Below are 24,383 nucleotides of genomic sequence, written 5' to 3'. Positions count from 1 at the left end.
CTGACAACGCTAGTCGCGGGCAGCACGCAGGTTGCGGCCACGGAGCCGAGCCTGGAGCAGAGCCTGGCCCGCCAGCACCGCCCGGCGGCCCCGCCCCTCCCGCTGGCCCCGCCCCTCTCAGACCCGGCAACGCCCACCGCGCCCTGCAGGCCCCGCCCCCCGCCGCCCACGCCGGCCGCCGCCGCCATCTTTGTTGGGGGCGCCGGGCCTGGGGTCTGGAGATGCCGAAGTCGTGCGCGGCCCGGCAGTGCTGCAACCGCTACAGCAACCGCAGGAAGCAGCTCACCTTCCACCGGTGAGGCCGCGGGCGCGGGTCCTGGCTGCCCGGCCCGCCTCGCCCGGGCCAACCGGCCGCGGCCCCCGCGGGAGCCCGAGGCCTGGCGGCCGGGGGACCGGGACGGACGGGTCACGGCCCGGGTGCCTGGGCCGCCGGGCGCGTGGGAACGGGGGGAGGGCTGAGTAACGCCCCGAGGGCGCAGCCTCCCGCCCGCGGGCGGGGGATGGCGGCGGCCTGCTGGGAGCTCGGGGCTTCCCGGCGGCGCTGAGACGGGCGGGTCAGCCTGGACGAGCGGCGGGGGCGCCGGGGGAGCCGAGCCAGATACGCAGCGGGGAGCGTGCAGCCCCCCCCCCCCCCCCCCCGTAACCCGTCTCCCCGCCCCAAGGACACTTAGGAGGAACGGCGTGCACTTCCCAGATGGCACGGCTCCAGCTGGGGCCATTGCCAGCCACACCGGAGGGCAGGTGTGGGCATAAAGCTGATAGGGATTCTGTTGACTCTCCCTTAAGACCTAAAGCCCCAGCCTTCAAACGCCCTTAAAAACAAATGCCCAGCTGCGCTCTCCCGGGGCAGGCCCGCCCCCCGCCCCTCGCCCCTGGCTCCCCTCCCCCGGCTCCCCTCCCCGCACTGGCCGGCGTCTGCTAAACTCTAGGAGCTTGCAACCCGCACGTGCCCTGACGAATCCCACCGGCGACCTCTGACCTCTGGGCGCAGGAACGACGCCCCATCAGCTGAGCACACGCGCCAGAGCTTTGTTTGTTTTGCTTTCTCCTCACCATTATGTTTATGTCGATGTAAGAAATGACCAAACCTGTAGAGGGTTTTATAGGTTTCCAGGTTTCTTTGATGCATTTGAAATTAAGGAGGGAACGTAAAGATTACCTGAGGGTGGGAGGAAGCTAGGGGGGGTTAGGTTACAGGGTCGATAACAAGGTGTGTTAACTAGATGCACACAAATAAAGGACAAGGCAAAGGCAAACCTCTTACTAAAGAAATTACAGGTTTGGGGCGTGACTACCCAGCATGACCTGCCCAGTTAGGAATTTACGATCGGGTCACCTGGGAGTCTCCATAGAACCCCTTGTTTTTGGCCATAATTGTGAGTCGTGCTCAGTTGCAGTTCATTGCTGCGTAGTATTCCTCCGAGTGCAGAGGCCAGAATTAACTTGTTCTACTGAAGGGCCTTGGGTGCCTCGGTGTTTTGGCCACCACCACCGCCCGGCTCAGCATGTCTGCTGGGACCAGTCTTTCCGTGCATGTGTCTGTTTCAGGCAGGTATTTGCCTGGGGGTGGAGTTGCCCTCGGTTCACTCTCCAACCCATTCCACTTAGACTCTTGTCCCCCCACCCCCTTCCACAAAAGAGCTCTGCCAAGTCCTCCCCTCCTGCAGCGGCGGGCTGGGCTCCGTCATCACCCTCTGTCCAGATCTGCCTGAGACGCGTGTCCTTCGGTCCCACTCTTGCTGTCTCAGCCACATCTGCTCTGAGCGCTCCTTTAACCACCAGGCACACGCCTGCCGCTTGCTTTCCCTCCTGATACCCACACCCGTGAGCTCCCACACGCTTGAGCTCCCGCTCCCAGCAACCTCGGCTCGAACGACAGCTCTCAGGTGGCCGCCCCTGACCGCGTCCTCTCTCCGTTCCCACAGTCTACGTCCGTCCGTTAGCGCCCGCACTGTTCTGGAACGTTGGCTGCACGAGGCCGGGCGTCTTACTCCCTCCCCCCGGCGCCCAGAGCAGGCCCCGCACAGGGCGGGCTCCCAGGGGGACGGGTGAAGGCTCACCTGGCACATGCAGCTTTGGAATCAGCTCTTGGGCCACGTTCCTGGTCTCACGTTTCCTGAGGATGCTGTAGACAGCGTGACAGAAGCTTCCAGAAATGGGGTGTGGTTTAACAGAGAGGTTACTGGACTTTCCCGGTTGTCTAGATACCGTGTGATGATGGGAAAGTGCCCGCTCATTCCTCCCGCCGCCTCCTCTGGCCGTAGGTTCCCGTTCAGCCGGCCCGAGCTGCTGAAGGAATGGGTGCTGAACATCGGCCGCGGCAACTTCGAGCCCAAGCAGCACACGGTCATCTGCTCGGAGCACTTCCGCCCCGAGTGCTTCAGCGCCTTCGGGAACCGCAAGAACCTGAAGCACAACGCGGTGCCCACGGAGTTCGCCTTCCGGGCCGCCGGGCAGGTGGGTGCTCCGCCCCGGCCAGCCCGCGGGACCCGCCCAGCAGAGGCGTGGGGCGGGGGGGGGGGGGGGGGGGCGGGGTGGCGTTTCCAGGGACATCCTAGGCCGAGACCGCCTGCCCCGGGCTCCGTGCGTGGCTGCCTTTGGGGGGAGGGGGGGTGACAGTCCAAGGAGGGAGGCAGGAGCCCGAGGTGGAGTGGAGGGCAGCGTGCTTAGCCTCCGGGGTGGGGGCCCAGGCAGCCCTGATGGCCATGACCTTCGTTTTAGGAGATCCCCAACACAAAGCCGATTTAGAACTGAGTCACGCCTCACACCGGGAGGCTGTTGAAGCAGCGACTGGCGAGTGTGGCCAGAGCTGGTTCACTTATGCCTGGTCCCACGCGGGCTCCAAGCCGCGCAGCCAAGACCTAAGACCTTCCCAGGGGAGGCAGCCCCTGAGCTGCATTCGCACCCCTTCCTAGTAGCCGGCCAGGGTCTGGGCACCTGTGATCAGGAAGCCAGAGGCTGCCACTGCCACCCAGCACCTCTCCCCGAGGTCCTGCCGGGGCCGCGGGTGCTGGCTGAGAGCTCTCTGCGAACGAGCACCCCAACCCAGAGCGTGCTTGTGCCAGAGGAGTTAGGTCCTTTCCTGTGGTCCTGTGTGTCCCACAAGGGATTGCAGTTAACCACTGGGGGGGGGGGGGGCTGGAGATGTGCTTGGTGCCCGGAGCTGGTCTGGCCTGGGCGGCTTGGCTGTGACAGACTGACGGAGGCGGTGTTTCGTACCCACGGCTGCCGCTCATTGAGCAAAGTTTGAGGCACTACTACTCGCCTAGAATGCCAGGCCCTGGGGCGACACACGTTAGGTCCCTGGCTTCTCAGGGCCTCTGGCCAAGGTCTGGGAGCATCTTGGGAGAACAGATACCGGCGGGCAGAGGGGAGGTGGGCTGGGTTTCAAGGCCCCGGATCCCTGGATAAACATGGGCCTGAGAATGAGGTTCTTGGGGTGCAGGTCTCTCACTCACACCCCGACTGGGCCCAACATCAGGCCACTGTCACAGCGGCCCCGGCTCCCAGCTTGTGCGGGAAGACACAGACCTGCCGGCAAGGGTGGGAATGCCGACTCTGAGAAGGACAAGGCCGGTCTGCGCGCCCCGGGGGCCGGTCCTCGCCGGGGCCGGTCCTCCTGCAGCCTTGCCCTGCGTTTCCAGGTCCTCCCAGAAGCCGAGGCCAGGGAGCACGGGCCGGAGAGAAAGACGGATCCTGCCCTCGGGCCGCAGCCGCCTCCCAGCGCCGGAGACCCTGTGGGGCAGGTAAGGCCAGGCGCCAAGGTGCCACATGGCGGGTTGGTCTCAGCAGGAGGGGATGTGTTTCAAATAAAATGAGGAAAACCAGTGCCCAGACGGAGCCCTTGGGGTGCGGCCCTGACGTTAGGCCTTCCCAGTGACAGAAGCGCCACCAGGTGGGCAGACTTGGGGGCAGGAGAGCTGCGGGGAGACCGAGGCCCTCCCACCGCTCCTGGAGGCGGTCTGCGGGTCCGGGCTGTGGCCTCTGGGCTTACCTTCCGCCCGCCCGCAGGTCCTGCCGTGTACACCGGAAGCAGCTGAGGCCCCTGCTCAGCCGGCCAGCCCCCCGCAGCCGTCCGATCACAGCTACGCCCTTTTGGACTTGGGGGCCCTAAAGGAGAAACTGTTCGTGACCCTGAAGGAAAACGAAAAGCTCCGGAAGCGCTTGAAGGCCCAGAGGCTGGCGATGCGGGGGCTGTGCCGCCGCCTGGGAGCCCACGGAGCCCACGGAGCGGGGCGGCCGGGCCCCCGGCCAGAGCAGCAGAGCTGAGCCCGGCAGCCCGGCCTTCTCATCCGAGCCCAGGAGGTGGGCCCGCGGTTCGGGGGCTCTGGCCGTGAGCCTTTCAGTCCTGCAGCGGACGGGGGCAGCGAGGCACGCCATGCGGAGCCCAGCGCGGCCTCGGGTGGTGTGGCGGCGGCGGGCTGTGACCGTGAGGAACGTGGTCATCAGTGACTGCCCCAGCTGTCCACTCAGCACGGGCCAGGCAGCGTCCTCAGAGCCACGGCAGGCTGAGCAGAGTGGCAGACACCCCCGCGGGGAGGGACTCAGTGCAGGGGTCACTCCCACCGCACCAGAGGGGGGACAGAGGACTCGGGCAGCAGGCTGGGCCCTCCATTGCCCGGCCAGCTCCGGCTGACGGCGGCCTCTGTTCTGAGGATGCCTCCCCCCGGCCTGGTTTGATGGAACTGGGCGACCAAGCGTCTTCCTACACTGCAGGGAAGGATCGCAGCGTGCTTAGCCTGGCCAGGGTGCTCAGTTGGTTCGAGCACCATCCCAATACGCCGAGGTTGGGGGTTAACCTCCGGTCAGGGCACCTACTAGAAGCAACCAGAGTGCACAAATCCATGGGACAACAAACCCATGTTTCTCTCAATTAAAAAATAGTCCTGGGCCCGGCTGGTGAGTCTCAGTGGTTGAGCGTTGACCTATGAACCAGGTCACAGTTCAATTCCCAGTCAGGGCACATGCCCAGGTTGTGGGCTCCATTCCCAGTGTGCAGGAGGCAGCTGATCAATGATTCTCATAATTGATGTTCCTATCTCTCTGTGCATCTCTGAAATCAATAAAAAATACATTTAAACAAATTAAAAATAGTCCTGGCCGGTGTGGCTCAGTTGGTTAAGCGTCACCCCATGCATCAGAAGGTTGCTGGTTTGATCCCTGGTAGGGGGCTGTGGGAGGCATCAGATCCGTGTTTCGCTCTCACGTTGATCGATGTTTCTCTCTACCTCCCCCTCTAAAAGTCAATAAAAAAAAGTCTTTAAAGTTAAAAAGTGAAAACAAGCAATAATGCGAAGTTCGCTCTCCTGCTCGCTTTGGTGATGCTGCGGAGACTGACTTCCTGTCTCCCCTTGAAGAGCAGGCAGGGCATGACCGCCTCTGACTACAAAAAAGGTGATTTCAGTAAAAATGACCAGCAGTAAGCAAGCTGCCTGAGAGCTCCTAGCCCTGGACTCGGCCTCCGGTCCCCGCCTGGTGCGGACACAGGCCGGTGTCCCAGTGCAACCGCAGGGTTTGACGAGGGGTGGGCCGCGAAGGCTGAGGGGAGTGAGGCACCTCCCTCTGGTGGCTCACTCCACCTCCCCCCGCTCACTCCACAGTGTACAGATGCACGCCCACCCCCCTCTGCTCACTCCAGTGTACAGATGCACACCACCCCCCCGCTCACTCCCCAGTGTACAGATGCACACACCCCCCGCTCACTCCCCAGTGTACAGATGCACACCCCCCCTGCTCACTCCCCAGTGTACAGATGCACACCCCCCCTGCTCACTCCCCAGTGTACAGATGCACCCCCCCCTGCTCACTCCCCAGTGTACAGATGCACACCCCCCCTGCTCACTCCCCAGTGTACAGATGCACACCACCCCCCCTGCTCACTCCACAGTGTAGATGCACACCACCCCCCCTGCTCACTCCACAGTGTAGATGCACACCCCCCCTGCTCACTCCCCAGTGCACAGAACCCCCCCTCTGCTCACTCCACAGTGTACAGACGCATGCCACCCCCCCACTCACTCCCCAGTGTAGATGCACGCCACACCCCCCTGCTCACTCCCCAGTGCACAGAACCCCCCCCTCTGCTCACTCCACAGTGTACAGACGCATGCCACCCCCCCACTCACTCCCCAGTGTACAGATGCACGCCACACTCCCCCTGCTCACTCCACAGTGTACAGATGCACGCCACACCCCCCTGCTCCCTCCACAGTGTACAGATGCACGCCACACCCCCCGCTTTCAGGAAGTTTATTGGGGGGAGAGGCCTCCTGCACAGTCCCTTCAGGCAGAAGGAAGAGTCGGTGCCGAGGAGCCACCTGCTCGGAGGGAACGGGGTGGGTCCAAAGTCAGACTCGATAAACGCATCGCGTATTGCACGATTCACATCAGAGCAGCAGCTCAGAGGACTTTTAAAATGGAGATAAATATTTCATAGTTGGACAATCTGAATCGTTTGTAAAAACTGGAGGGACAGGAGGGAGGGGTTATTAGCGATTCCACTGGTACCAGCGCCGAGGTGAAGCCTGAAGCTGTGGGAACCACCGCCCACGGGCCTCTCATGACAGGTAACAGACCTGGCTGCTCGGCTCCTACACCAAAGAGGCGAGGGGGGAAGGAGGTCTGGGGAGCAGACACCCAGAAAGGAGTCTCCTGAGGGAGCTGGGCCAGTCGGGGTGCGCAGAGCAGCAGCGCCACCTGCTGGCCGAACGGGCGAGGCGCGGGCCTGGGAGCTGCTAGGGCGGGTTTGGCAGTCTGCGGCGGGTGGTCCAGGCCTCTATGCTTCCCCTCCGCCTCCTGACCCTCTTCACCCCAGCACTGCACCGCGGAGTGGGGCACAGGCAGGTCAGGCTGAGCCGCGTGGGATGGGTGGGCGGGTCCTGGAAGGAAGTGACTTGTGACAGGGATGAGCCTGGGAACAGAGGTCACTGCTCTGTCACAAGCCAGGTGCCAGTGGAATGATTGGAGAAGTTCTGGGAGGACAGAGGAGACTAATTAATTTCCCAAGCCATTTGTTCTCAGATAAAAAGCAGATTTATAAACCCACGCTCCTCCATATTCAGCAGGAAAAGGCGGTTTCCGGAAGTCGACCCCCCAGATGCTCGCTGGACTGGAGCCCTGTTCTTCCCTTCCTTTCCAGGGCAGGTGGTGTCAGGCAGGGCAGTCCCGGTCCTGCCTCAGTGAGGCTGGATGTTCCCGGGACCTCCACACAGACCGAGAACGACGGGGTGGCGCCCGGCCCTTCCCGCGGGGACATGATCCTTGGGAGACAGACACGGCTGTGCTGAGGTTCTGGTCCTGGCGGGGCTGCCTCCGTCGGCCTACAGCACCCACAAAAGCAGGCGTCTGTGTCCCTTCACATAATCGATACGGCACCACCTCCTTAGGAATAATACAAAATAAACTTCTCATGTCTGGGTTTCCCTGCTTCCAAATTTGTAGACTCCCAGGAAAAGATTGTTGCAGCCTCTTTTAATCCTTTTTCTCGAGCAGTTTATCCATCTGTATCGATCCTGTGAGCTGTAAGAGAACGGACAGGCTCAGTGCAGCAAAAGGCAACGGTTTCCACGGCCGGCCTCTACTCGGGTTCAGCCACCAGCAGACCAGAGGCCGGCGGCCAACGGATGGTTCTGGAACGTAAAGGAGCAGCTGGGAGTGCTTCATACCCTGCCACCCGAGCTGCAGTTCAAGGAAAGCGCTCCCTGTAATTCCACCTGAGAAAGACTGACCACCCCCCCCGGGCAGCGCATCCCAGGCCCGAGGGAGTGGCCCACGCCGTCTGCTCCCAGGCGGTAAGGGCGGCACCGCGGGCGGCTACTCACACTGCTTGGGTATCCTGAGCGCCTCGCCGTCCAGCGCCATCACCTGGTGCAGGACGCCCCGGAACTGGTAGAGCACCTTCAGGCTCTTCTCCTCGCCCACACACGGGTCGTAGAACCCGGGCAGCCCAGCCTGGAACAGAGACGCTGATTCGAGGGGGGCCAAGACAGGCGTCCTAATGCGCACGGCCACCGTCTGTTCCCCCCTGCCCCCTCCCCGCAGGTGTGGTGCCCTCGGAAGGGGCTTCCTCCCCGGAAGGCGCACCCTTGGCCGCTTGAGGAGAAAGAAATGAGAATCTGAAAAATTGCCTATTTAGTCCTAGCCTTCCCTCTCAACACGCCGCCCCCCAAATACAGCCCTGTCTTCACAGCAACCCCACCAAGACGCACACTGGAAGGCTTCCGGGGCCTAGAGCGCTTGGCCTTGAGCGCACCGGCACTTTATATGCATTTTGTTCATCCTCCCCAGAGGATATCCTTTCCACTGATTTTAGAGGGTGAGAGGGAGGGGGGAGGGTGAGAGAGAGAGAGACACATCGATTGGCTGCCTCCCACACACACCCTGACCAGGACCAGGACCAATTATTGAACCTGCAACCCAGGTCTGTGCTCTTGAGAATCAAACCCACGACCCTCTGGTGTGCAGGCTGATGCCCTAACCACTGAGCAACGCAGGCCAGGGTGCGAATCTGCACTTTAATTCAGTTTCGTTGTCCACACCCCAGGCTCCAGCGTGAGCTTCAGCTGTGCTAGGCGACCTCACATGCCTCTGGCACAAGGCGAGCAATAGCAGCAGGCGAGCTCCACGAGGGCAGGATGTATATTGTTTTGTTTTTGAAATTCTCAGAGAAAGCTCGTTTAGAGAGCACAGAGGTAGCGGAACGAGGCCGCTGGCCGCTGCAGCTCAGGAGACACGTGACAGAAGCACAGGAAGGGCCCCGGGTGCTCAGGAGGGACAGGCCGAGGCAGTGCACCGGGGAGGAGGGGCCCGCAATGCTGGGCGCGCTCCGGACAGGGAGCGGGGGGTTGTCTGCTGTCGTGACTGGCACACAGTAGGTGCTCAGTGAGGGCTTGCTGAGCGGATGGACGGGGGACAGCGTGAAGTAAACTGCTCCCATGTGGACGTAACTTGGGCATGAGCTTGGGCAGGATTCTGAGGCGATGAAATGGCCACATGGCCATTCCCAGGGGCCAGCTGCCCCCAAAGCCGTTCTGTCCGAGTCCTGAGGGGCCTGGCCTGTACCTTGGAGGCCTCTGTGAGGATGAGCTTCGAGTCCTTCACCAGGCACTGCAGCGGCACCGTCACGTCGATCACCTTCGCCTTCTCGCTCTTCCTGCTCTTGTCGTTGACGAACTTCCCGTACCAGGCGTTGACGATGATGAGGCCTGAGGACGGGCTCGGTCAGAGCGGGGCCCCGGCACCCTCGCTCCCGTCCACCCGCAGCTGGACCGCAGGAGCGGGTGCTCCTTTGAGAACCCCCTGCCCACCCTGTCCCGAGAGAGGCCACGCCTTCTCACCCATTCTGGATTCTTCTGCCTCGATTATTCTTCGGACAGATTCCTGCATCAACCGAACCTGCAAAAAAGGGGGCAGGCGGCCATGAGGCGCTCGCCGGGCTCCACTCTGTTCAGACGCAGCTCCCCTGCCCGCAGGGACCCGGCAGTGCTGCCACTTATCCTGGACGGTCTGTTACGTCACGTAAAACAAGTCACGTGAGGGGAAGGGAGAGGGGCACCACCCACCACGTGAAAACACCTTGCTATGCCTTCCGAGGGTCACCGAGTCTCATCCTCGGAACTGAGCCTGAGGTCCCGGAATGACCCGCCAGTGGCGACATAAAGACGGCGATGCGAGCGCAGCTGCGGGGAAGCGGCCCGAGCCCCGGCCTGAGGCCTGAGACCGAGTGAGGCCCGGGGCCCGGGGCCGAGGAGCAGTGCGGCTGCTCGCAGCGCTCAGGGCACAGAGCCAAGGACGGGCCGGCGGCTTACCGCGGCTTCTGCCTCTTGCTTCTTCTGCAGGACGTCGGTGGCCGTGCTTTCCCGCTGCTTCTCCAGCTCCCTTAGGCGACAAAACACAAGCCGCACGTGAGCGTGGTGCTGCCCTCGCTGGGCCTGTGCCCAGCACGCAGTCTGTGAGCTCACTGCACGCCTAGTCCCAGAACTTCAAAACTATTTCCAAGACAATCTCGAGCCAATCTGCTTGTCACCGGCCATGCAGCTCCGCCGTGTCCCTGGATGGCTCCGCCTCCTCGCCGGAGCGGACGGGAAACCACCGCCAGGCCCCGCGGAGAGAAGCCTCAGCTGCAGTGACTCAGGGACGTGGGCGGTCAGAGCAGGTGCGTCACGGGAGACGCCAACCTTCGGGGATTACCGCTAACATTCTGGGAAGGACGCGCACACGCCTTCAGAGCCATACATACACTCTCCCCTCGGCAACCACAGGGACCCCGGGCAGCGCGCACTGGTCCCGTGAGAAGCCTTGAGCCAGCACATCCTGTTTCAGCCTCCAGCCTCCTGGGAAATCAGGACCCTGAACTCCCTGAATTAACGCACCCTATGCCTTGGCAGGCCAGGCCACATGATTTCCAGGGCCTTACATGGCCTGCGGACTAGACGTTCCCAACCCCTGGTTTCAAGTCTCCACAAATTTGTAAACTAATCCTTTCTGAAAGTAGGAATGCATGATGCAGGCTAAGAGCAGCCCTTCCAGAACAGCCAACATTTACTGACTCCTGATTTTGGACCATGCCCCATGCTAAGCATTTTGCACACATTAAATATGTTTCCTAATATAAATATGGGGCGGGCTCTATTAGTATCATCTCCATGGGAAAGTCGAGGAAACTGAGGCACAGAGTTGTTTAGTGACGTCCCCGTGACACGGCTTACACTCACCTCTCCTTCTGGGCCCTGAGGTATGGCTTGATGATGAGACGGTGCATAGCGAAGTAGACCACGAGGGGCCCCACGGTGGCGTAGAACACGGCGCTGGGAAGCAGCTGATCCGTCAGATGAATAGGGAAGAAGTAAGTCTGACTGGCCCTGTTTAACCTGAAAACAAAAGCAAAGCAACAGGGAAGGCGAGTCAGGTTTCCAGGGAAGTTACGGGGTCTCCGCCCCAGGGAGGGAGCCTCTGACACACCGCACGCCAGGTGGAAGGAACCCCTCTCCTGTGCTGGCCCAAATCCACAGCTTAGCTGCGGGATCTGATGAATGTGACGGGAGAAAGGCCCAGCGCCTGCTGACCTCAAGGGCAGAGCCACAGACTGACGCTTGACCAGAGCAGATGTGGCCTCGGGGACAGGAGTGGGCACTCCGCCAGGTGCCCTGGAGACAGAGCCACTTCTCAGGCCTAGTCTACCTGTCCGCGAGAGCGTGTGAAGACACCCGAAGTTAGCAAGCTGAGGGGTTCTGCTCCCAGTAACGGCCGAGCGGCTCTCACTGGACCGATCATCCCTCAGGCGGACTGTCAGGTTCGAGGGCAAAGAGCGGGCTGGCGCTGGGAGAATGGAGCGGTTTCCTGGTCCCCCAGCTTTTAGCCTACGGGCACCTCTCATCTGTACCCCTTCATTGGCTAAAACTGGTTGCTGCCTGCACACTGCCCTTGAGTGGAACTGGACCTGGGACCCTTCAGCCCGCAGGCCGCCGCTCTATCCACTGAGCCAAACCAGCGCGGGCACAGGCGAGGGTTTAAAGTTTTAACTCTGCTCACAGGCATCTACATTCACCGGACGGCTCCTGGGCCACAGCGGACCCAGCTGAGGAGAGCCAGTGTCCGTGCGGAGGGACCAACGGCAACTATTCAGGAGGCAGAACAGAGAAACGCGGGCGGCCGGAGCAGGTGCTTCTATACAGGCTTTGTCTGCAGTCATCAAACTGTCAACAACGGAAACGGCTTTTCTTAAGACAAAGGGCAGAGCCTCCGGAACCTGCCGGAAGTAGCAAGAGATCGAATACAGCTCTCGCCGGTTCGGCTCCGTGGATAGAGCGTGGGCCTGCCGACTGAAGGGTCGCAGGTTTGATTCCGGTCAAAGGCACATGCCTCGGTTTCAGGCTCGATCCCCAGCCCCTGTTGGGGCACGGGCAGGAGGCAACCAATCAATGTGGCTCTTTCACACCACTGTCTCTCTCTCTCTCTTCCCCTCCTTCCCACTCTCTTAAAAAAAGAAAAAAGAGAGAGACCTAATATACAAGCGGTTAGGGCCCAGAGAGGAGAGAGAACGAGGCAGGATATGTATTTGAAGACTCCATGGCCTAAAAATACCAAATCTGAGGCAGCGCACAAGTTTACAAATGCACAAGGTTTACCAAAGCCCAAGCAGCAGACACAACCAAGCCGCACCCAGTACAGGGCAGTCAGATGCTGAAAAACAGGAGGAAAACGCAAGTCCAGGAGCCAGAGGAACAGACATTATACGCAGGTCCCACTGGGGAATGGGCTCCGTCAGAGTCCGCTGAGGCCGGGAGACAAGCAGAACATCACCTTTCGAGCGGAGAGAAAACCCGTCAACCCTGGATTCTATGTCCAGTGACAACATCCTTCAAAAACAAAAGCAGCTCCAGCATGATCAAGAACACTCAAACTCAAAAACAACCCCAACAACCCAGTAAGAACCCAGACAAAGGATTTAAATGCAGACTTCACTGGCCTGGGGCAGGTGGTGGGGTGGCCTAGAGGGGTTAGTGGGGGAAAAAGGGAACATCTGTAATACTTTCAACAATAAAGATAAAAAAAGATACACGGATGGCAAATATGCACATGAAAAGATGCTCAACTCACCATCATTAGATATTAGGAAAATGCAAGTCAAAACCCCAACAGGAGCCCTGGCTGGTTTGGTTCAGTGGATAGAGCAGCGGCCTGCAGACTGCAAGGTTCGATTCCAGTTGAGGGCACGTGCCCGGGTTGTGGCCTTGATCCCCAGTAGGGGGCGTGCAGGAGGCAACCAATCGATGGTTCTCTCTCATCATTGATGTGTTTTCTCTCTCTCTCTCCCTCCCTCCCTCCCTCCCTCCATTCCTCTCTGAATTCAATAAAAAGATATTAAAAAACCCCACAAAAAATCCATAACAGAATATACCTATACACCCACTCAAATAGGCAAAATTAAGACCGTATCCAAAGGCTGGCGAGGAAGCGGAGAAACTGGAACGCTCACGCTGCTGTTGGGAAAGTGAAATGAAACCTCCGCTTCGGAGGAGGCTGGGCACCTGGTGTGAAGTAAGCGCACACCTCCCAGATACCTCAGCAGCTACTCCTACTGTTTACCCAAGAGAAATCAAAACTCACTGTTCACACAAAACCTACGCGGGAATGTCTAATAGGCTTTGTTTGTAGTCATTAAATACTGTAAACAATGGAAATGTCTTTTTAAAAAATATATATTTGTATTGATTTCAGAGAGGAAGGGAGATAGAAACATCAATGATGAGAGAGAATCATTGATTAGCTGCCTCCTGCACGCCCCCTACTGGGGATCGAGCCCCCAACCTGGGCATGTGCCCTTGACCTGAATCGAACCGTGACCTCCTGGTTCATAGGACGATGCTCAATCACTGAGCCACCCGGCAGGGCACAATGGAAACATCTTTAAACTGATGGACAGACTGTGGACAGCTACACAACGTGATGCTGCACAGCAATCAAAAGAAGCACACGACTGACGCAGGCACCAACCAGTATGGACGTCTCTCTCACATCGACGTCTCCCTCCCTCCCTCCCTCCCTCCCAGTCTCTCTAAAAAAAAAATCAATGAAAATATGTGAGGATTAACAACAACAAAAGAGAAGTCTAAAATTAATAATCTAAGGCTTGACCTTAAAAAGCTGGAAAAAGAGGAGCCAATTAAATAAAAATAAGTGGAAATAAAATCAGAAATCAGTGAAACAGAAAACAGGTAAACAGTAGAGAAAATCAGCAAAGCCAAAATCTGGTTCTTTGAAAAGTAAAGTACCCATTGGCCAGACGGCAGGTCACAGGGGCCCCGAGGGACGCGGGCTTTTGCCCCCGCGGAGGCAGTGCCGGGCTTAAGCAGAGGGCGGCCTCCAGGCCTCACACCGCAACAACCCGTGTCCCCAGCACTCACACAGGAGGCAGCGCGAGGCCATTTCTCAGAAGCCACCGGCCAGGCCAGGCCAGAGGCAGCAGCGGCAGGACGGACCTGTGCTGCCGAGGACGCTGGAGGCGCGCGGTGTCGGTGAGGGGCGAGGAGCTGGCACCCGGCCGGGTGCCCAGGCCGCCGGGGAGGCGGGGCAGTGCGGACGCAGGCCGTGGAAGCTGGGCCTCACTAACGAGGGCGGTTCGTGGGCCCCTGACATCTGCTTAAACACCAAAGACAGAGAGGCAACCGCTCCTTTGAGAACATCACCCAGTGAAACCTGTTTCATCCGCACGTAGGTACGGCCAGGTGAGCACGGAAGCCAGGTAACCGGTGGCCACAAGTATCGAGTCCCACTTACTTGACTTTGAGAGAAACGCCCTGCGGGACACCGATGCTGACAGCGGCCCCCAGCACGCTGTGCCGGGAGATCTTCCTTTCCGCGCCGTACTCCACCACCGTCCCGAAGAAGCCGGCCCTGAGGGCGCAGATGCGACAAGGGCCCTCAGCGCCCGTCCACAGCACCGTCATCACAACAGAGGTGGGTCCCGCACCCGCCCGCCTGCCACCACCCACAGGGAGTGGACAGAACAAAGCCAGGACACTGACGATCCCGGTTGGCCGTTCGACCCCCAGTTCAACCCCTGGGCCCCCACAGGAGTGAATCCCACTGCCTCTCGGCAGGAGGCGCTTGAGAATGTCACACGTGACAGGTGGACAGAGCAGGCTCTTCCACCAACCAGCTCCACCTGCAGACCCCGTGGGCAGGCACTCACTTCAGGGACCCTTTCACGCGAGTCTGATCATCATCCTGGAATTTGTGCTGATAGCTGATCAGGGCGAAGGAGTGAGGGATTCCGAGCTGAGAAGACAGGGAAAGAGACATGGCCGGTGGCCGGGACCCTGTGGCCAGGAGGGCACTGCCCGTGACTGGCCGCTGGGCACACACCGCAGGCCGGCCTCTCGGCAGGGCCACCACCTGGCAGCCCCATGAGGTGTGGGAAAATTTACCCGTAGCCAATATTTACACAAGATTGCACATAAAACCCAGCTTCCTGCCTTCTCATGAGAACGAAGTCTACCAGCTGTATCGGTTAATAATGCGGATTTTTTTCAATAGGTGGAGTTACACATATGTTGATATATATGCGATTTGATATGTATGCTATTTTGTTGTATTGACAACAAGCTTCAAAACTTTGTATGTCAAATTTTCTGAAGGTGTTAACATCATAGATATTTTTTACGCTTAAAAAATGTCGAATTTTGTGCCAAAAGAGCATCTGCGAGAAGTTTTAATTCATTACTTTATTTTGAAGAAAAGTGCTGCTGAATACTTCGGGAAGCTTATGGTGAACATGCTCCATCTCAAGATACTTGTGAACGCTGGTTTAAACACTTTAAAAGTGATGGTTTTGATGTGAAAGACAAAGAACGTCTAGGTCAACTGAAAAAGTTTGAAGACCAACAATTATAAGCATTATTGGATGAAGATGCATGTCAAACTCAAAAACAACTTGCAGAAAGATTAAACGTTGCTCAGCAAACAATTTCTGATCGTTTACAAGCAATGGGAAAGATTTTAAAGCAAGAAAAATGGGTGCCACATCAACTGAACGAAAGACAAAAATGGAAAACTGAAAAGTCATCAGTAAAATGTTGCTTCAACGGCACAAAAGAAAGTCTTTTTTGCATTGAATTGTGACTGGCAATGAAAAGTGGATTTATTTTGAGAATCCCAAACACACAAAATCATAGGTTGATCCAGGTCAACCATCAACATCGACTGCAAGGCCAAATCGCTTCAGAAAGAAGACAATGCTCTGCTTTTGGTGGGATCAGGAAGGTGTGGAGTATTAGGAGCTTCTAAAACCAGGTGAAACCGACAACAAATAATCAATTCGAGCCACGCTTTGATCGTAAAACGACCAGAATGTGCCAGAAGACACGGCCAAGTAATTTTGCTTCATGATAAAGCACCATCACACACTTCAAAACCAGTTAAAGACACGTTAAAAGATCTTGCCTGGGAAGTATTAACCCACCCGCTGTATTCACCAGACCTTGCTCCTTCAGATTACAACTTGTTCCGATCGATGGCACAAGGACTTTCTGAGCAGCACTTCAAAACATATGAAGAAGTGAAAAATTGGGGCTCTGAATGGTTTACCTCAAAACAAGAAAAGTTCTATTGGGACGGTATCCACAAATTACCTGAAAGATGGGGAAATGTGTAGCTAGCGATGGACATCACTTTGAACGAAGCACTTTTGATGTTTCTCTTGAAATTACCGTGTTTTCTTTGATCACAAAATCCGCATTATTAACTGGTACACCTGGTAACACGGAGCTGCCCCTGAGGGGCGGCCTGTCTCACTCCCCTGCCCAGCCCAAGTGGCACCTGAGTGCACACTCTGCTCTGGGTCACCTACCAACCGGGGCTGCCCACCCCGATTCTGTGGGCGCCTCCCAGCAGCAGCTGTGACAAGGCCCCTGGCTTAGGATACCGGACACAGCTAAGCTGCCCTGGGAGCCTGAGAACAGCATTTCCGCCCCGAGAGGGAGTGATGGGGACACGCCCCGAGGCCCCTCCGGGCGCTCGGATGGGGCAGGCTGCCAGGGGCACGCGGAGGGAGCGGGCGGACGCGGACGCGGCCTCACCTGCAGGGCCACGGTGAAGTGGCTGGTTTTGGTGTCCCGGACGATGCTCGTGTTCATGGCCGACTGGATGCCCCACCGCCACTGCAGGTAGCCCACGGTGTTCTTGTCCAGGTTCCGAGCCAGGACAGTGGTGAGGCCAGGCCGGATCCCCCGGGACGAGAACTGCAGCGCACAGTTGGTCGTCACAAAGCTGGGGGGTGGGGGAGATGGGACAGAAAGGTCCCGGATGACGCCGGCTCTCAGCTGTTCCCAGCCCCTTCCTCTCTGCTAAGACCCTGCTCACAGCACGCCCATTACCCCAGCGTGGAGAGCAGGAGGCCGAGCCTCTATCATAAGAGGGAGACAGAGGGCGATTCAGTGGAAATCTTCCCGCTGTCGCCCTGCTGATCTGCACCCCCCATCCCACCCGTCCCCACTTCAGCCCCTCCAGAGGCACTGCCTGCCCCCAGCCAGGGAGCCAGGCCCACTGCAAGTCAGAATCGCCTGGGGAGCCGCACACTAGCCTCACCTCGAGTCTAGAGAACGCTGTGGGTGGGCTCCTGCCGGGGTCCCGGTTGGAGCGTTAAAAGCTGCAGGTGACTAACGGCAGCAGTTTGAGAACCACTGCCCTGAGCCCACCCAGACCAATTTAGCCGGAATGTCCGGGGGGCCCAGGCACGACAAGCCTGCCCACGGGATGCTGACGGCCACCCAGCCTGAAGCTACTTGGGAGCTGGTGCCCGAAGCCCTCCCTCAACATCCTCAATAGGTCCTGTGACTTAAGCCACACGACGGATAACGACACCAGCTTTGCCACAGGCTGATGGACACAAACAGGAGTCCAGTTCCTGCGCCATCTCATTAGTTACAAGGAAAGCGTGTGCGGCTGCGACCTCACGCCAGCCCCCGCACAGCGAGCCATTCCAGAAAGGCCTCTCAGCTTGTTTCCAGGGAGCCAGCCCCACCTTCTGGTCAGAAGGGGTACTTCATTTCAGAAGCAAAGGAATTCACACCATTTCACTCAAGGTGTTCAAAGGTGAGCAAACGGTGCCTTCGCAGCCGCAGGCACTAGATGGCCTAAATCTAGTTTCTCTCTTCTTCCCAAGCTCTGAGACGTCCCTTTTGCCATTAAAGTAACAAATGTGGTAACTCTGATCACATTTGCTCCTCTCACAGACTTCAACGGCTTCCCACAGCCAAGTGAATGAGCTCTGCCCTCCCCAGGCCCAACCTAACCTCCCCTCGCATTCAGCTCATCCTCAAGTCACACCCAAGGGCTACGTTTTCTGCTTTAGTCACAATTGGGAGTAAGCAGGAAGGGAGAGAAAAGTCACCCCTGGACTTTAAGAGAGTGACACAGTGACATTGAAAAGAACCAAAATATAAAGAGCGAGACCCTGTTGATTTTCACCCAGCACGTCCTAGAGAGAGACAGGCCTTGGGGGAGACCGGCAGGCAGGCCCTGCACGGGAGACCGAGAACCTTCCGCAGAACATGCTGCCTTTCTAGGGCCGATTCCACACAATCAACTTCTCATCACTGATGTGGACTCACAAGGAAGCTGAGCTGGGACCAGGGCGCCCTCAGAGCGGACACTGCACACTGATGGCCAGTGTCCTCGTTATGAACCTCCATCAGGTCTGCCGACCTGAGGCTATGCTGGAACTTCCACACCTGCAGAGCTGACGGCGAGCCAGCCCTAGACCCCGGGGACCGCTCTGTGCACACTCTGAGGCTCAACTAGACGAAATGGCCCATGGATCTTCAAGTGTCTCCTCACGTGTCCGATCCTCAGAATGCCCTGCTCTGCTTGCTCAAATTAGGGGTGGGGCAGAGGTGACAACTCTAGGCAGACAAGGCCAGGGCCACGCCGACACGCATAGACACTGCTCACCGGATGCTCTGGTTAAAAGTATGAATCCTGTCCCTTCCAGACCCTGGTCCAAGTCCTAGAGCAGAGGTGGGGAAGCCGGATTCTACCGATAGGCTATCGGGAGCCGGGAGCCCCTCCCCGCGTTCTCTGCCCAGGCCGCGCCCATCTTCCCACACTGCGCTCTGCTCCTGCCCCGGGTGGCGCCCTCTATCGCACACTCCCCTCCGCTCCGTGTGTCCCGTGTGTCGGATGGACCTGCGGAGCCGCTTTCACTACAGACCGCAGGGCAGGGCCGGTCTCCCCCGCAGGGTGGCCACCACCACCCCCATCGGAGCGAGCTCCACCCCAGGCCTCCTGGGGCTACAGGTCATCGCCCAGGAAAGAGCTGGTTTACCTTCCCCTCCATCCCCATCTGAGCTCACAGTACCCCGAGTGGAACGAGGACACCCCTGCTGGTCCAGAAGGGACAGGGAGGGGGTTTAGGAGTGTGACACTAGGGCCCCAGGGCTCAGAGCTCTGGCGCCTTCGCTCCACAGACAGGGGTCTCCCGAGCTCCACTGCTCAGGGGCCCCTTTCAGAGCTTAGCCTCATTCTCGGGGGCAGAGATGGTGCCCGAGCTCATGAATGTGTCCAGCGCTAACCAATGCCCCCTTAAGGCGCCTCCCCCCAGTCTCGGGGTCCTCCCAGCCCCCCAGAGGACTGCAGACCACCGGGCAGAGCAGGCCCACCAGGGCTCTGTGCACCCTGCTCCCACAGCCTCAGCGCCTGCCTAGGGACCGTGACAAAGAGCTCACACAGCCTGTTCTCCAACCCACAAAGGCCTCAAAGAGGGTTAATCTCTGTATATTTACCATCTCGGCGTGAGGTTACGGAACAGCTTTAGACCAAAGAGAGGGCCCTGCAGATCCCCAGCTCCGAATTCTAACTGTTCAGAAAAGGAAGAGAGAAGCGTTAAAGGTGGTTCTTCTCCAGCAGCAGCCCGGGTCCCAGGCCGGCACCGCTGTGATTCCTCCACCCGATGCCGTGCCCCGGCCCGGGCAGGGCTCCAGACTCACTGTCCCATCCTGACCTCCGCCAGACAGACGCCTGTCCACTGAGGCGTGTTTCAGAAAGGAGCCCCTCCCTCAGGCAGACACCGCCCCGCCCCTCCCCCAGCTCAGGGAGGAAGGGGAGACTGGCTCCTGTGTCCGCAGGGCGCCTGCTGTGCGGTCAGGTGGGCCCCCTGCATTTCCATTCCGCTCAGCTTCGCCACCCGCAGGCTCAGTGACTGGCGATGGTTCTCAGGGGCCTGACGTTACACCCGTGAGCGGTCTGACTCACAGCCCGGAAGCCGCCAGCCCTGGCTGCCTCATTTATTAGTCTGGGTGACTTTCAAGGCAACTCTTCAATGTTAATTGGATGCCGTTCAATTTGCTCGGCGGAACTGGCTGTTAAATGACTGCCAACTAGTGGACCAGGCACCGAGACAGAGGCCCTGCCTCTGGTTGTGTGGGGAACGAACTAGCCTACAGGCTTTGCTTAAAGGGAACAAAGCCCCGAGTTCCGGAGGTTCGCTGTCTGGAAGTGGGCGTCTCTGGGAAAGCCGCTGCGCCGGCCTAACGGAGCTGTTCGGCAGTCGGGGTTCCCTCTCAGATCGGAGACGTTTTTCTCTTGGGGAGTTCCCTTGTGAAGTTTGACACCTGGGACCCCGTACAGTGATGAGGCCAACCTCGGTCGTCTGAGGGCCGGCTCTCAGTGTACACGTTCCAAGTCAGTCTTTGGGATGGACGCCATGGCCGCCAGCCGACCTGCTTACCTCTCCCCATCCCTTCGCAGACGTGACCCGTCTGAGCGCGAAGTTAATGGAACCCCCTCCATTCCCATTCTGGGTCGAGAGGCTTCCAGAGAGGATGGCTGTGTCCGTCGCTGTCAAGGGTGCCTAGGAAATGACAGGGGCTGGTAACAGATGAGTCCAAGCAGCAGGAAGTGCCAGGGCAGCAGCCTAGGGACTAGCCTAACACGCCAGTAAGAGCAAGGCCCACGTGCAGGCGACTCCACCGTCAGGGGCGGGGGGAGGCAGGAGCACCCCGATGGCTTCACTTCTCCCCCTTCGCCATCTGAACTGCATGTGGCCACCAAGGTCATGGTTTGTAAAAGCTAGAATGGGCAGATGTCCACACACCAGGGAAACAGCAAACGCAGTGCTGGCCTTCAGTGTGCCACGGCGTCAGCTTGCTCTGTGTGCCTTCCCGTGGCCCCGACTGAGCCAGGCCCTCAGGTTCTGGGCTGATGCGCTTGAGAACAAGTGAGATGAGAGGCAGAGACCCGCTGTCCCCTCAGGAGGATGGCCCGCACTGCCACATCCAAAGAGCAGCCCCAGCGCTCAGCTGAAGAGTGTTCTCAGCACAGGGGAGTGTGGACCCGTCCTTAACTGCCCCCGAGGTCTGCTCTCTCCCCTAGAACCACCACGACCTTGGCGCCCAGGCCACTTGCACTTCCTGACCGAAGCCCTGAGCCCTCGGAGGCTAAGCCTCTGCCCGGCACTGGGGCTGCGGTACAAACAGGCTGGGACTACAGCTCTCTCTTCAGGGCTCACTGCATCCTTTCAGAAATAAAGATGAGAAAAACCCTGGAAGACTCCCTCGTTAACCCAGCCCACTGCACTCGGGGCGTCTGTGCGCTGTACCTCGATGGACTGGGATATGTGCATCTTGTTAATTTCAATCTGCGGAAAGCCACTGCCGGACACATCTTCGTACTCCTCCTCATAGCGATCGAAGAGGTCAGTGGCGTCGATGCCAACGCTGATGGTCCCCTGGGGCAGAGAAGCGAGCAGTCAGCACAGGGCAGGTGTCATGGAATGAGAAATGCACTACCTTCAGCAGTGCCCCTGGGTCCCGGGGCAGGACGCCCCAAGAGCACGGAGCATGGACGTCACGGCTCAGGGCAAGCAGCAGCAGAGCTCCACCGACTTAGTCGGGAAACCTGTCGCCTGCAGGTGAAGGGCATCCAAAGACAAGTGTTAGGGAAAGAAATAAGATCTCCACAGCGTGGCTGCGGGTTCGATCCCCGGTCAGGACACATACAAGAATCAACCAAGGATGTGGGGGAGGGGGGCAATGGGGGGGATAAGGACACACATTAATATCTTAATCAATAAAGAAAAAAAGAAGAATCAACCAATGAATGCATACGTAAGTGGAACAAAAAATCCATGTTTCTCTCTATCTGAAATCAGTCAATCAATAAAAAAATCTACACAATTTGATTTTCAGAGACCAAATAGGACCCACTTCATGGCTCTAAACAGATTGTCTCCAGATTTAATAAAACAAAACTAGCTACACGGATTGAAGATTTTCTTGTAAATATTCTTACATCACAAAACTACTTAAAAACATAAAAATACCTTCCAAGGTAAAGAAGTGCAAACAAAATAAATTTTGAACAAATGAAAAATTGTTTCGCCTGTGAACATTAATTTGAGAATTAAGTTTTGAGAAACACAACACCATATTCTCAAAAAGTACTAAGTTAAAATTTTGCTGACTGATAAAAATGCTCCTTACTCAGAAAATCAATGTTTATTTTTTTGTCATAAGACTTTTCAAATGGGCCTATCTTTTTATTATTATCTCACACAACATGTGTGTGTGTGTGTGTGTGTGTGTGTGTGTGTGTGTATTTTTTTTAGAGAGAGAGAGGAAGGGAAAGAAAGAGGTGAGAAACATGGATGGGAGAAACACCAATAGGTTGCCTCCTGTATGAGCCCCGATCAGGAATCGACCTGGCAACCTTTTGGTGTATGGATGATGGTCCAACCAACTGAGCCATCCGACCAGGGCCAGGGATTGAGCCTGCAACCGAGGTACGGGCCCTTGACTGGAATCAAACCCAGGACCCTTCAGTCCTTGGGCCAGCACTCTATCCACTGAGCCAAACCAGCTAGGGCCATACTGTAGGTTTAAAATATATATATATTAGGAGCCCGTTGCACGAAGTTTCGTGCAATAGGCTTTTCCTTCACCTGGCTGCTGGCGGAAAACTGGTGCCGGCAGCCACGCAATCGGCCACCGCGAGTTCCCCCACCAGCGTCTTCCGCAGCGCCGGCCTAAGCAGCGCCGGCTGTTTAAGCCAGCGGGAGGAGCGGGGGGCGGGGACTCGCGAGTCCCCGCCCCCCGCTCCTACCGCCAGCCAATCGGCCACCCTGAGTCCCGCCCCCCGCGCCTCCAGCCAGCTCAATCGTGGGCGTAGCGGATTGATGGTAATTTGCATATTACCATTTTATTAGGTATGATATATATATACACATTGCCTTGCCGGCGTGGCACAGTTGGTTGGAGCAGCATCCTGTACACCAAAAAAGGTTGCAGGCTGAATTCCCAGTCAGGGCACAATACCTAGGTTTCGGGTTCGATCCCCGGGTGTGTATGGGAAGACAACTGATTGATGTTTTCCTGTCTCTCTCTCTCGCTCTAAAAATTAATAAGCATGCCCCCCCCAAAAAATAAATAAAAAAAATAAAAATAAAAATTAATAAGCATGTCCTCAGGTGAGGATTTAAAAAAAAGCACTAAATTTTCACCTTCCCGGAAAGTTACTGAACTTTGGTAAGCTGACTGTTTCCCAGCACTGACCACCCAGTGCTAACGGCACACATGAACCCGCGTGGGCTTGCTCAGGCAGCTCCCCATCGCCGCCAGCTGCTCTTTAAGAACACAGGTGTGCTCCCTGGAACTGCGCAACGACTTGAGGGAGAGTCCGTGGTCGTTCCTCCATTAACTGCACTCACTTCCCCCTTAAAGTTTGACGCAGGAATTGAAAGGTGAAGCCACCGCTCTTTTATAAAAAATATATTTGTATTGATTTCAGAGAGGAAGGGAGAGGAAGAGATAGAAACATCAATGATGAGAGGGAATCATTGATTGGCTGCCTCCTGCATGTTGTATTGAGCCTGCATCCCAGGCATGTGCCCTTGACCAGAATCATACCTGGGGCCCATTGGTCCAGAGACCGATGTTCTACCCACTGAGCCACACCAGCTAGGGCGCCACCGCTCTTTCTGTGCTGGTTCTAGCAGGAGACCCCACGGCTGCACGTGACGCCCGAGCTCCATTAGATGCTTCAAACAGAAAACCAGTCGAGTTATCAACCTTCGTAATCACTGGGCCTATCGAGGGTGACCTGCTCCTATAAACTTGGTCAAGAAGTCCCACACTGAATGCAGACCTATTTTTGTGGTCGGACTCAGTACCAGCTTTGGGAGGTACAGCATCATGGTAAAATGTTCTTACTAAAGCAAGAAGCCCACGGAGCAGGGCACTGTTGGAATTAGCCACAGGGTGACAGTGCACGCCTGTGCCAGAACCAGCTGCGAGGGCCCACCTCTGGAAAACAGCTGCCAGTGTCAAACTGCACGAGCGTTTCTGTGTATTCAGAGCGACAGTCACCTTTGTGAGCTGCTTCTGAATACAGAAGACCTGCCGTCTGGCACTACGGACTGCAGTAGGCATGTCTGAGTCCTTGCAGAGGCCCTTTTAAAAACAACCACCATAAGCCTGCAGCTTTAAAAACATGTAAGGAACTGCAACCACTGCCCTGGCTGGTTTAGCTCAGTGGATAGAGCGTCGGCCTGTGGACTGAAGGGTCCCGGGTTTGACTCCAGTCAAGGACACATGCTGAAGTTGTGGGCTCGATCCCCAGTAGGGGGCGTGCAGGAGTCAGCCAATCAATGATTCTCATCATTGAAGTTTGTCTCTCTCTCCCCTCTCCCTTTCTCTTTGAAATCAATACAAATATATTTTTAAAAAAGAGAAGAAACTGCAATCACTGAACATAAGGCCTGTCGCTGAGAATACCCTGAAGTTCGTCTCTTGAGGGAAAACCCAAAGAGACAACGTGACCAGAGCTCCAACAGCTGGTGTGGCTGTGAATTCCACATGGCCTCAGGGAATACTTTAACTTTTGGGAGAATC

At 57.4% G+C, this 24,383-nt stretch overlaps 2 protein-coding genes across 3 annotated transcripts in view; one reads left to right on the top strand and one right to left on the bottom strand.

Moving 5' to 3' along the window:
• The first annotated feature begins 165 nt into the window (after positions 1 to 165).
• THAP3 (THAP domain containing 3) lies at positions 166 to 5,476 on the top strand. 2 transcript variants are annotated; one of them, XM_079777787.1, is made up of 4 exons: positions 166 to 295; positions 2,265 to 2,457; positions 3,645 to 3,746; positions 4,012 to 5,476. In XM_079777787.1, exons 1-4 carry the CDS (start codon positions 222 to 224, stop codon positions 4,267 to 4,269), a joined length of 627 nt encoding a protein of 208 aa, XP_079633913.1. In that variant the 5' UTR covers positions 166 to 221; the 3' UTR covers positions 4,270 to 5,476. The 2 variants fall into 2 exon arrangements, with proteins under 2 accessions (XP_079633913.1, XP_079633912.1); XM_079777786.1 differs by having other exon boundaries at positions 209 to 295; positions 2,205 to 2,457.
• A 758-nt stretch (positions 5,477 to 6,234) lies between these two features.
• DNAJC11 (DnaJ heat shock protein family (Hsp40) member C11) overlaps positions 6,235 to 24,383 on the bottom strand; it is a 46,144-nt gene continuing 27,995 nt past the window's right edge. The window contains exons 5-16 of the mRNA XM_079777288.1: positions 21,095 to 21,223; positions 20,225 to 20,347; positions 19,281 to 19,354; positions 16,578 to 16,767; positions 14,693 to 14,778; positions 14,278 to 14,394; positions 10,713 to 10,868; positions 9,807 to 9,876; positions 9,336 to 9,393; positions 9,061 to 9,203; positions 7,821 to 7,950; positions 6,235 to 7,518 (exon numbers count right to left, since the gene is read on the bottom strand). Coding sequence (XP_079633414.1) covers positions 7,493 to 7,518; positions 7,821 to 7,950; positions 9,061 to 9,203; positions 9,336 to 9,393; positions 9,807 to 9,876; positions 10,713 to 10,868; positions 14,278 to 14,394; positions 14,693 to 14,778; positions 16,578 to 16,767; positions 19,281 to 19,354; positions 20,225 to 20,347; positions 21,095 to 21,223 — 1,302 coding nt within the window. The 3' untranslated portion in view covers positions 6,235 to 7,492. The remainder of the gene's footprint in view (positions 7,519 to 7,820; positions 7,951 to 9,060; positions 9,204 to 9,335; positions 9,394 to 9,806; positions 9,877 to 10,712; positions 10,869 to 14,277; positions 14,395 to 14,692; positions 14,779 to 16,577; positions 16,768 to 19,280; positions 19,355 to 20,224; positions 20,348 to 21,094; positions 21,224 to 24,383) is intronic.

This window comes from Cnephaeus nilssonii (genome assembly GCF_951640355.1).
Source record: "Cnephaeus nilssonii genome assembly, chromosome: 7".
NCBI lineage: Eukaryota > Metazoa > Chordata > Mammalia > Chiroptera > Vespertilionidae > Cnephaeus > Cnephaeus nilssonii.
The sequence above is the reverse complement of the archived record's forward strand: the minus strand, read 5'-3'. Positions and strand labels throughout refer to the sequence as shown.